This window comes from Paramormyrops kingsleyae, chromosome 20 (assembly GCF_048594095.1).
Source record: "Paramormyrops kingsleyae isolate MSU_618 chromosome 20, PKINGS_0.4, whole genome shotgun sequence".
Lineage (NCBI taxonomy): Eukaryota > Metazoa > Chordata > Actinopteri > Osteoglossiformes > Mormyridae > Paramormyrops > Paramormyrops kingsleyae.
Window position 1 is genome coordinate 22,165,988 of NC_132816.1, and position 11,705 is coordinate 22,177,692.

The 11,705-nt window shown below is 47.7% G+C and overlaps 1 protein-coding gene across 1 annotated transcript; it reads right to left on the reverse strand.

The window, feature by feature from the left end:
- Nucleotides 1-1,151: 1,151 nt before the first annotated feature.
- Nucleotides 1,152-3,805, reverse strand: LOC111848351 (epithelial cell adhesion molecule-like). The gene is made up of 9 exons (XM_023820259.2): nt 3,458-3,805; nt 3,058-3,162; nt 2,677-2,938; nt 2,491-2,556; nt 2,348-2,411; nt 2,123-2,221; nt 1,742-1,939; nt 1,590-1,634; nt 1,152-1,480 (listed from the first exon to the last, which is right to left on the reverse strand). The coding sequence occupies exons 1-9, from the start codon at nt 3,516-3,518 to the stop codon at nt 1,454-1,456; spliced, it is 927 nt and encodes a 308-aa protein (XP_023676027.2). The 5' UTR covers nt 3,519-3,805; the 3' UTR covers nt 1,152-1,453.
- Nucleotides 3,806-11,705: the final 7,900 nt, after the last annotated feature.

Genomic DNA, 11,705 nt, shown 5'->3' on the forward strand with positions numbered 1-11,705 from the left:
AAAACTTTTTGGATTGATTTATCTAAATTATTTTCTTCGAAACCTAATGAACCTATTAATTTTACTATGTGCGATATATTTTGTTACTTTTCTCATGGTAAATACAACATTGAATATATAGGAAATGTATATATTTTATTGGGAAAATATTACATTCATAAATGTAAATTTTCATCAATACTCCCAAAATTATATAATTTTCTCTGTGATTTCAAATACATAATTACAACGCTTAGAAATGTTAACAGAAAAAGTGCCAAACTTGTGAAATTATACAATGATTTAATGAATGTTACATAAATTCTCTTTTTACATTTGTCCTTTTTTTTTACTTGTAGTTAATCGGTTATTTATTTATAGTTCACTGTTTATGTCTTACTGGTTCTGATTATATTTTGTCATACATTGTTATACTGTAATGTAATTATATATACCTCTAAATAAAAAAGAAAAAAAAAAAGAACTGTAATAATGGTTAACGATCGAAAGCAGTACCGATTTTATATATTTCTGGATATATATGGTTATGTGGCATCATTTAAATTCCTTACCTACTATCTCAAAAGACTTCAAGTGGGACAAAACATCACTGCAAGGGCATGAATGGTAGGGGTTGGTCCCGACCAATACTGTGGAAGTACCATGTGTTTAGAGGGGTGGGGGGTTGGGGCTAACTTGGTCGCTGCCAATATTGTGGTTGTACTTTGTGTGTTTAGGGGGGTGGCTCATCTTTGTATTACCTGTTAAAGGGCACATCTGCTTGCCATCACACTCTACTTGCACATTTCCAAACTTCCCACAGCTCCATGCATTTACCAGCACTGCTGTATGCTTGCAGTTACACAGCAGTCACCCTTATTCTGTCAAGCTGTTCTTCCAGGGAAATTCCTTGTGCATTACTGAATGTACGCTGCAGTAAGCAAGTCTGATGTTCACACACCCATAGTGGTTTGTTTTTTTTTGTACAATTGGCAGATCACCAATTCTGCTGATTATACTGCATTTAAAGTCAACGGGAGAAAATGCTGAACATCCAGGTCATGTGACATATGGCAGGATATTGTTAATATTAGATGTGAAGATTGAAAGGCAGATTTCATTCCCTTTTAATTTACCAGCTGACGTCGATGGATGAAATCAGACAACCGAAGTAGTTTAAAAAAAAATTTTTATTACAAAATTCACCATCTTGCATATGGATGCAAATTTAAAACCTGCATTACAAGTTACATCAGGAATCCCTCACCCAGGCATTTACACGCCTGTCCAAACAGGTAAGTACACAGGCCTAAAAAATAAAATTATTAAAACACAAAAAAGTGCACCAAAATGCACGTGACAAATCAGGTGAGCTGTCCCATGTTAGCTTTCAAATAAGGTCGTATGGGCACAAGGTCAAGATATGTCCAACAGAACTGCCCTTCCTTCAGGTCCGGGTACAGGTGCCGTCTGACTACTGCATCTCATCCATCTCTCTGGGCTATAAGGAATTGAGAAACATTAGTCCAAAGCCCTCAGAGAAGTCACACTTTCAGAATTGATCACATCACAAGAGAAGTTGGCATCAGTTCATGTGGTCAGGGACTAACCTGCGTCTTCTCATATCGGGCACGGTCCCGTCTCCTGGCAAAGAACTGAAAGCAAAGAATTGTTTAGGAAGTGCTTGACTGAACATCTGCATCCATTTCTTGGTCAACATAATGCGACCGTTACACTTCCAGGCTCTCTAGCAGAGACTCACCAGAACAAGCAAGCCAGCTGCAACAGCAAGGATGACCACCACGATGACGGCGATGACACCACCAGTCAGCCTCTTCATGGTGAAGGTGGGGGGCTTCTCATCCACGTAGTAAACCACGATATCCTCGAAGTCCAGAGTCTGACCGCCAACAGTCGGCAGGAATTTATTCTCACCCGTGAAGAGGGGCAGGATTTTAACCTGGAACAGGCAAGAAACAAGTCCTGCACATGACGCATAAGAAACATTGTCCCACTCTACTGGAACTTCATTGAAACACGGCAGCCATTTAGGCTAATCAAGTGCACTTGTTGTACCGGATCAGACCAACCGTTAGTCCTGATGGTAATAGAGAAATACTCAAAGCAGAAGTTCTGTGCTTACATCCTTCTCCATGTAGTAGGCGGCACGCGACAGGTCAGTGGTCCGGTCGGTCTTCGGCTTCACCACATCCACCATGATGAGACGGGCATCCTTGTCATACTGCCACACAAAGTTTGCATTAGATTTCCCCATGCAAATGTCAATGCAAGATATCAGCAAAACACTTCCTGGAGAGGTGGCGTATATGTCCATAGCAGGACTGTATGGACCATGTAGGACAAATACCTCGGTATTGTTCACCAGCTTGCCATCCACACCATAGCGTTTGCTAATAGCATCTCCAATGGCCCTATAAGCAGAAGGTGATTAGTCCATTTACCAAAGTTCAGAAGACATTGTTAGGAAGGTTAGAGGGCTGTCAGACATACTGTCTCAGTGCAGTTGGATCCACTGGTGCACCAGTGGGCTTGTGTTTCAGCTGCAAACGCACCCAGCTGGCGAGAGACCAGAGAAGATTCAGAAGATTCACTTTATCATAAGATATAGAAGTTTAACACTAAATGGCTAAGAGACCACAGCACAGCTGCAGTGTACTGTAGTGTGAAGACACTCACATGGTTTCCACCAGCTCTTCACACTTTATGCTGTCCTTATCACCCTTGTCGGTACGCCTCACTCCTGCACTGTTGACACACCAGCATTCGTTGGTGTTGTTGCACTGCTTGGCCTTGAAGCGGCCATTAGCCTCACAATCCGGATCATAGATGCCATCGTTGTCCACGAAGGCGTGCTCCGTCGGCTTGCCAGAAGAGCGCGTAGACTGGCCAGTCCTGGCCCTGTACATCTCAGCCTTCATCAGGAAGCACTTTGGTATCACTGTCACGACATGCAGAAGACATGGTCCTCAGAGGAAAATCAGTGTTAACTACAAGCTGACATTGAACTCCAATATTACAAAGTCTCAGAAAAACAGCAACCAAATCAAGGTAACTCACAGGCCGAACAATTCAGAGGAATACCAGGGCCATCAGAGGAAACTCTGAGGACGCACTGGCAATTGGTGCCATCACAAGTTGCCCATTTCATGGTGCTGCATGGATCTAAGAAGAGAAGCACGTGGTCAGCATGGTTATCCACGGCCACGACCTGCGGGGAGGCGCAAGGGGGCGCGCGTGTGCGCGCACCCGCATAACGCCCTAGGGAACTTCTGAGATCAGGTATCCATGGGCGTTGGTACATCGACATGGGGAGTTACCGCGCGGCCGGGAGCCCTTTGTCTCAACTGTGGGAGCTCCGAGAGACGTTTGGGAAGAACTATACACTGCAACAAACAAACCGTCACCGCCAATACATTACATACACACAAAATATAATAAGCGCAACCAAAACACTTACTACACTGGGCTGAAGCTCCCACCGCAAACGCGACGACAATCAGCAAAACCAGCGACTTCATGGTAAATCTGTGGGTCTATACTATAAAGCAATGAAAAGAAAAATCCAGCGGAGAAGTTCCTTTCCTCCGCGCAGGTATTTCTCAACTAGTCCAACCGGTGTGGGTGCAGTGTCAGAAGTCGGTACGCAGTAAACCTCAGTTTACCCTTATAAATCGTTATAATTTCTCCGGAAAACAGAAATATCCTTTTATGCGAAATCCAGATTTTCAGTATCCTCTCCCACAGCGGCTGTATATCCGCGGCTCCAGCGAAGCGCGTCTCCGAGTGAGCTGACACCTGTTCCGAGCTTATAAATAGCGGTGCTGTGACGTCATAGAGGGGCCGCCCTGAAACTGCAGGTGTGCGCTTACCTGAGCAGCGCGCGGAATGGGGCCGGGGCCGGGCCTCGCGGGACGGGGGCAGAGCAGCGCACTGAGGATGCATGCGCGGCTCTGCTGTTGCTGTTTTTGTTGTTGTTGCATAACAAAACCTGCGTGCCCATCATTCTGTGAGTAGAAACTATTAGTCACAGCTCGACTTTCGCTTTTTGAGGGGTTTCGAGCGTCTATACAGTTTGAATGTACTCCGAAAGAGGCACTCCGTAATAATAATAATAATAATAATAATAATAATAACATTGATGAAGTGTCTTCATTTTTTCCATTAAATCTAATTATACAAGAACCGCTGTTTCAACAACATTGCCCTGTGTCAGATTTTTGTATTCAGTCTCTATAAACACCCCCCCCCCACCCCACACACACACACACACACATACATATATTCAGTAGTGAGTGAATGGATATTATATAAATACGACACATTACCGGTTTTGAAATGAAACTGGGAACAGCATTAAAAAAAAAAGAGAAACTGAAGTGGCGGTGTGAATCCTTCACACAGCTATACATAGTACAAAGGGTCTTTGTTAAAAGACACGCTTGGCTGTGACGCAGAAAACCATTAGTATGACATTTTGATTTTGTTGTTTATTGATAGTCGGATATAATCATTTTAACTATTCAGGCAGAAATATCGTTTGTGTATTTTTGCATGTTTGGTGAGTGCATGGTAATGACATCCTTCCAAAGTGTTCTTAAATATGGTTAGATAGTATTTTTTCAAAAAAATAAAAAAAATACAAGTCCTACAGCTTCCAAACTATTTCATTTAAACAAACACCACCCATTCATCAAAACGGATGAAATGTTACAGTTATGAGAAGTTTTATTGTCTTCAGTGATTACCCTGAAGAGAAGTAATTAAAATGAGCTGGATAATGGCCACGACGCCGTTCCAGTTCCATTCAGTCCTGTAAATCCTGTCAGACACCGGCATCTGGCCGAGTTCCGTAGCCTGCCGATGTGTTTACGGGGCTCCTCGGGTGAAGAGGCGTCCGAAGGGGCCGAGCGTCCGCCGCCCGCCTCTCCGCACCCTGCCCTGCCACACTTTGGGATATTAGCTATGTCCGGGAGATTTTTTTTAGTTTTTGTTTAGTTTGCTTTTTCTGGATGTCTGAGTATTACAAAGAATCTGATTTTAAATGGGGTACATTGGCGGTTTGGGTTGTTAAATCTACGATTTAATGTCATACATACGGAGGTATTAAAGACCCGATTACAGCGGGTCGGCGCTGTCGTTTTTTACCGTGAAACCCGCACCGGTTTGACAGCTTCTTCACGGGTGTTTCTCTGGAAAGCTGTTACGTGAGTTAAATGTTGTTAAACCCCAGAAATAGTGTGACTGCGAGCACACCCTCTCCTCCGCGGTATTTTTTTTGCATACGAGGAAGTGTAGGCAGGATATCGGAATATGCGAGCCGCGGCCCCGGTGTCCTGGCCTGCAAACAGTGCAGGCCTATTTATGCACGTTATTATATTGTTATTATAAAAGAGAAAAGTAAAATGTATGGTATTACCAATGTTCCTGTGGCGTGCAGGTTCCATAGAGTCAAATAATGTATCATCTGGATATGAATAGCATGCATTTATGTCTACTTAAGAATCAAATTAATCTAAATCATTTTATATTCTGCTTTGGGTTTCAGAGTAATGGTCTGGATTTTGGGAGAAAAACTGTCAGCCATTTTCCCAAAAGGCCTTACTTGTTGGGTGAATTTCCAGTATTGCAGGTCATTCTCACCCATGTGAAAGAGAAACACACCAGTGTGACTGCAGTTTGTGAGACGTTACAGCAAACGGTGACCTATTCCCCGCAACATAAATGATTTTGATACAGATCCATGGCCTTTTCATTATGCTTACTTCAGAAATAGTTTATTAATGTCACAGTCTTTTAGTTAAGGCTGCATTGAGACCCACCGTTGTCTCATTGTGGCTGAGGGTTACCTCACCACTGCACTGTACCTGCTATGGAGTGTGGAGGAGTCCTGAACTGGTCATGTGACCTCTGGCTTACTCTGTTCCCTCAGAAGACATGGAGAAACATTTACTTAGGCTAAGCTTAATACCTAACTGCTCTTGCCGAGGCAGACATGACACAGGACAAAACACTGTCACTGTACTTGGTTGTACCAAAGCAGTGAGCGAGCAACCCCATTGTAACACACCTTGCGATGCTAAATCATTCATCATGCTGACGAACCTGTCCGACTTGTTCTTCTACAGTGTCGCTACAGGAACAGCCTAAGACCATATTTGTCCACATTAACTAAAGTCTCTTTAAAATGTGCCACAGCCCAACCAGTGCTGAATGAAAGCATGGTCTTGGTTGATTCGGACCCTTAGTAGGTTTCTACAGAGGAATGCAGAAAAGTTCCCAGTGGTACATTTCTATGTATTTGACTGCAGGTGCTTAAAGTTACTATGAAACAGTGTAGTGGAGAGTAACAATTCTGATTTCAGAGTAAAAGTATCCTGACTAAATGTCCAAAGACAGGTGAAAGACAGAATTTCTTCTAGAAAGGTGATGTGACGACAATCATCTCAGACAGTGATGTAATGTCACAAGCAGCCTCTGTGAAACTCTGTCACACAACCAGAACCGGAAGCATGACTCACATACACCCACTTAGCATCCAAGCTCAATATGCCCTCAGCCAATCAGGACTCTGGCCCGTTGGAGTAAGTCCCGGCAGAGGCGTGCCACTGGTGGGAAATGTCCGTGCATGCACTCACCTGCAGGCAAATTCGGGGTTGGGTTCACAGCCCCAGAGCTGTGAAGTGACAGAACGGCAGCCTGAATCACAGTGCTGTCCTGTCACATGTTACGCTGCATTTCGTGGTTCTGGTGCCTCAGCTACAGCTGTCCATACTGGTGCAGTCTGGTGAGCTACTACCAAACTGGAATAATACAAAAGATACACCTCAGTCTTAATCTGGGCCAGTCCATTCTTCTGTTTATGGTTCCAGAGCCATTCAGAAATCTTAAAGCAACTAAACTAAACAGTAATCAAATAAAATATGAAATGATGCTCTGTTTTGTCATACAAACTCTGCCCATAAAACCCCAAAGAGAATTCCAGCATGTTAACATAGATTAAACTGTCATCACATTTCACAATGTTTTATGACGTATGTAGTCAGTGTTTCATTTCCTGCTCCCAAAGAAAAGCACTACTCGCCTTTCACAAACAATCGGGTTTTGTGTGGAAATTAGCCATTTTTTTCGTACGGCGCCCCCTAGTGGCAACAAGCAGCTGACACGTCTCATTCAAGAAAGCCGTGTATTTGGGTGTGATTTGCTATAATGAAGTTAATGACATTTACATTTGAGATACTCAGGACAGAATGAGACTTTTAATATTTATAAGTAATAAAATGAGCATGTTAGATGTTTTCAGCAAGCATTTAGTTATAATTCGGACTATACCTTGGCACCATAGCAATAAGATTTCATGTTGAACTTAGATATTGGACATTAGATATTTCCAGGGGCGTAGTTAGAGATGAACGGATAGAGGGGATGAGTCTTTACTAGGTTGGGGGCCAATGGAAAACATATATAATATAAAAACCTATTCATGACTTAAGCTAATAAGCACGGATTTATTTTGGGGGGCTATAAAACACAAGACTTGCAGGCCTGCTAGGGTGTGGTTAGGGTTGGGTGGTATGGCTAAGTGGATGGACAGAGAAGGCACTGTGCCCACAGACTGGCAGGCCTGCTCAGGTGGGGTTACAGCTGGGTGGTATGGCTGAGTGGATGGACAGAGAAGGCACTGTGCCCACAGACTGGCAGGCCTGCTCAGGTGGGGTTACAGCTGGGTGGTATGGCTGAGTGGATGGACAGAGAAGGCACTGTGCCCACAGACTGGCAGGCCTGCTCAGGTGGGGTTAGGGCTGGGTGGTATGGCTGAGTGGATGGACAGAGAAGGCACTGTGCCCACAGACTGGCAGGCCTGCTCAGGTGGGGTTACAGCTGGGTGGTATGGCTGAGTGGATGGACAGAGAAGGCACTGTGCCCACAGACTGGCAGGCCTGCTCAGGTGGGGTTACAGCTGGGTGGTATGGCTGAGTGGATGGACAGAGGAGGTACTGTGCCCACAGACTGGCAGGCCTGCTCAGGTGTGGTTAGGGTTGGGTGGTATGGCTAAGTGGATGGACAGAGAAGGCACTGTGCCCACAGACTGGCAGGCCTGCTCAGGTGGGGTTACAGCTGGGTGGTATGGCTGAGTGGATGGACAGAGAAGGCACTGTGCCCACAGACTGGCAGGCCTGCTCAGGTGGGGTTACAGCTGGGTGGTATGGCTGAGTGGATGGACAGAGAAGGCACTGTGCCCACAGACTGGCAGGCCTGCTCAGGTGGGGTTACAGCTGGGTGGTATGGCTGAGTGGATGGACAGAGGAGGTACTGTGCCCACAGACTGGCAGGCCTGCTCGGGTGGGGTTAGGGTTGGGTGGTATGGCTGAGTGGATGGACAGAGGAGGCACTGCACCCACAGATTGGCAGGCCTGCTCGAGTTGGGTTAGAACTGGGTGGTATGGCTAAGTGGATGGACAAAGAAGGCACTGTGCCCACAGACTGGCAGGCCTGCTCAGGTGGGGTTAGGGCTGGGTGGTATGGCTGAGTCGATGGACAGAGCAGGCACTGTGCCCACAGACTGGCAGGCCTGCTCGGGTTGGGTTAGGGCTGGGTGGTATGGCTGAGTGGATGGACAGAGGAGGCACTGTGCCCACAGACTGGCAGGCCTGCTCGGGTGGGGTTAGGGCTGGGTGGTATGGCTGAGTGGATGGACAGAGGAGGCACTGTGCCCACAGACTGGCAGGCCTGCTCGGGTGGGGTTAGGGCTGGGTGGTATGACTGAGTGGATGGACAGAGGAGGCACTGTGTCCACAGACTGGCAGGCCTGCTCGGGTGGGGTTAGGGCTGGGTGGTATGACTGAGTGGATGGACAGAGGAGGCACTGTGCCCACAGACTGGCAGGCCTGTTCGGTTGAGGTTAGGGTTGGGTGGTATGGCTGAGTGGATGGACAGAGGAGGCACTGTGCCCACAGACTGGCAGGCCTGCTCGGGTTGGGTTAGGGCTGGGTGGTATGGCTGAGTCGATGGACAGAGGAGGCTTAAAACCACCCTCTCCCACCCACGGCAACCTTAACCCTCTCAAGGCAGGCGTTGCTGATTTGCAACAGTTAAAAACTAACTACCTTATTACCCCACATACATATTTTATGAGTTTTTTTTACTCAGAAGTACTACTGCAGGACTTGGTTGTCCTGTAGTTACTAAAACTTAATTTGAGCCTGAAAGGGTTAAAACCGGCCGCTCCTGCGAGATTTCCGTTGACCCGCATCCCAATGCAGGACTCTATTTCCATGGTCGGTACAATAAACAACCTGTTGGGTATAGGGGAAGTTGTACAACACAATAGTTTGCACACTGCATCAGGTCTCCATCCTTTGCCAGTGGAATATAGGCTGATCTTGAACAATCGGTAGGCCATTTCTTAACATATGTTGGGCAACACTTTGATTCTTCAGTAATCTACTTGTAATATTTCAATTATGATGCCATTCCTGTTTGCAAAACAGGGCAAATATGATCTTTTCTTTCATCACTGAAAGAAACTTCAGTTGTCTGATCTCATTAAATATATGTTGGTTAACAGTAGTTTTAGTAACTGCATATTCCAGTTGCCCTAGTGCAGTGTTTCTCAACCCAGTGCTCGGCGCCCCCAGGCAGTCCACGTTTTTGCTCCCTCCCAGCTCCCAACGCACCTGTACCAGGTATTAGGTGTCCCTGAGGACAGATTTGAGACACACTGCCCTAGAGCATGGTTTCTCAACCACTGGTCTGTGGCCCAGGGGCAGGCGGCAGAACTGGGAAATACGGTTCAGTCTGCAATGGGCCGCCGCATGGAACCCTGCCCCAGTCACCGAAATTAGGCAAGGGCAAGTCACCTCACCCCTGGGCTGCTGACATGATAAATGATGTGGTTGGAAAGTTGAGAAACCCTGCCCAGGAGCCAGACGCTACAGTAGTTGCAGTACTCTGTGGTACCACTTGGTGTCAGAAGTGAACCAACTGCAAGAACATCACTGTGCCCACAGTAGCCTGAGTGGGGGCTACCCTCTGGCTTGCTGTACAAGAGAGCCTCTCTGTGCCCATCCGCACAGGGCTGCTGACAGCTAACGTTTGCTCACCTCAGCCTTGTCCCCCATCCCATCGCCCTCATACGTCCTGCCTTGGAGAGGCAGTGACACCCATCCGCTGAGAACGCTGTGTGTGTGTGGGGGGGCTGCAGACAGTCAATGTGTGTCAGTCTGCAAAGGAGCTGTGTACTGGGGTGTGTAGCACCGTATTGGGAATGGCACTGGGTCAGTGTGACGGACACCCAGCCACTCGGTGTGCACTCTGTGTGCACTCTGTGACTTACAGACTCTCTCATTCCGCTTCTCCTGCACTCGCTCGCTGTGAGTGCTCGTCCTAATCAGCGCCCGTGCCGTGTGTGGGTACAGAGAGCCTTCTAGAAGGTTCTGCAGCCCTCCATTATATTTCCAAGGCTGTATGGTTGCAGAGGAGAAAGCCTCAGAACAGGCGTGACTGCACCTTACTCCCCAGGTCCGATGTCAGCCCCGTCACATTAATGTACCATTCACACTCGCCCCAAGGCGCTGTACATGGGTGTGCTGTGATACACTGCAACTTCAGTAAGGCAGAATAAAACAGAAACAGGGAAAAGGAAAGACAAAAAAGGGAAGAAAGAAAGAAAGAAAGAAAACCAGATGACAACGGAGGAGAGAAATGAAAACTGCCAAGTTGGGAGAAAAAATAAACCTCTGGGGCTTTAAGGTCAGCTGGCTGTCCCCCCCAGGCATGCTAACATTACAGGAAGACTGTGACTATAGACTGTGATCTGCTCAAGCCAAAGCCCATCAGTAAGTCTGTTCTCCATGCTGGCCTGCGTAGGGTGGTAGATTGAAGGCTGCACACAAGATTTTACAGTTCATAAGTCACATCCACAATGTCACCCTTCTGTGGGACTGAACTAGGTCTCCAGCTCAGATGGTGCCCCCCCCCCAGCACCATCCGGACATGTGGGAAGGAAGGCAGAGAGCATGGGTGGTCAGAACCTGAATGAGTAGTTTAAAGTAGGACCTATTTTCTTCTACCAAATTCCACACACCAATCGTATCATGGTGCAGACCCCAGCCGAGTGAGTAACAGAGCAGGTGCCCGTCGAGCATGACCCAGGCCGGGTGAGTAACAGAGCAGGTGCCCGTCGAGCGAGACCCCGGCCGGGTGAGTAACAGAGCAGGTGCCCGTCGAGCATGACCCAGGCCGGGTGAGTAACAGAGCAGGTGCCCGTCGAGCATGACCCCGGCCGGGTGAGTAACAGAGCAGGTGCCCGTCGAGCATGACCCAGGCCGGGTGAGTAACAGAGCAGGTGCCCGCCGAGCATGACCCAGGCCGGGTGAGTAACAGAGCAGGTGCCCGTCGAGCATGACCCAGGCCGGGTGAGTAACAGAGCAGGTGCCCGTCGAGCATGACCCCGGCCGGGTGAGTAACAGAGCAGGTGTCCGGCGAGCGAGACCCCGGCCGGGTGAGTAACAGAGCAGGTGCCCGTCGAGCATGACCCCGGCCGGGTGAGTAACAGAGCAGGTGCCCGGCGAGCATGACCCAGGCCGGGTGAGTAACAGAGCAGGTGCCCGTCGAGCAGGACCCCGGCCGGGTGAGTAACAGAGCAGGTGCCCGGCGAGCATGACCCCGGCCGGGTGAGTAACAGAGCAGGTGCCCGTCGAGCATGA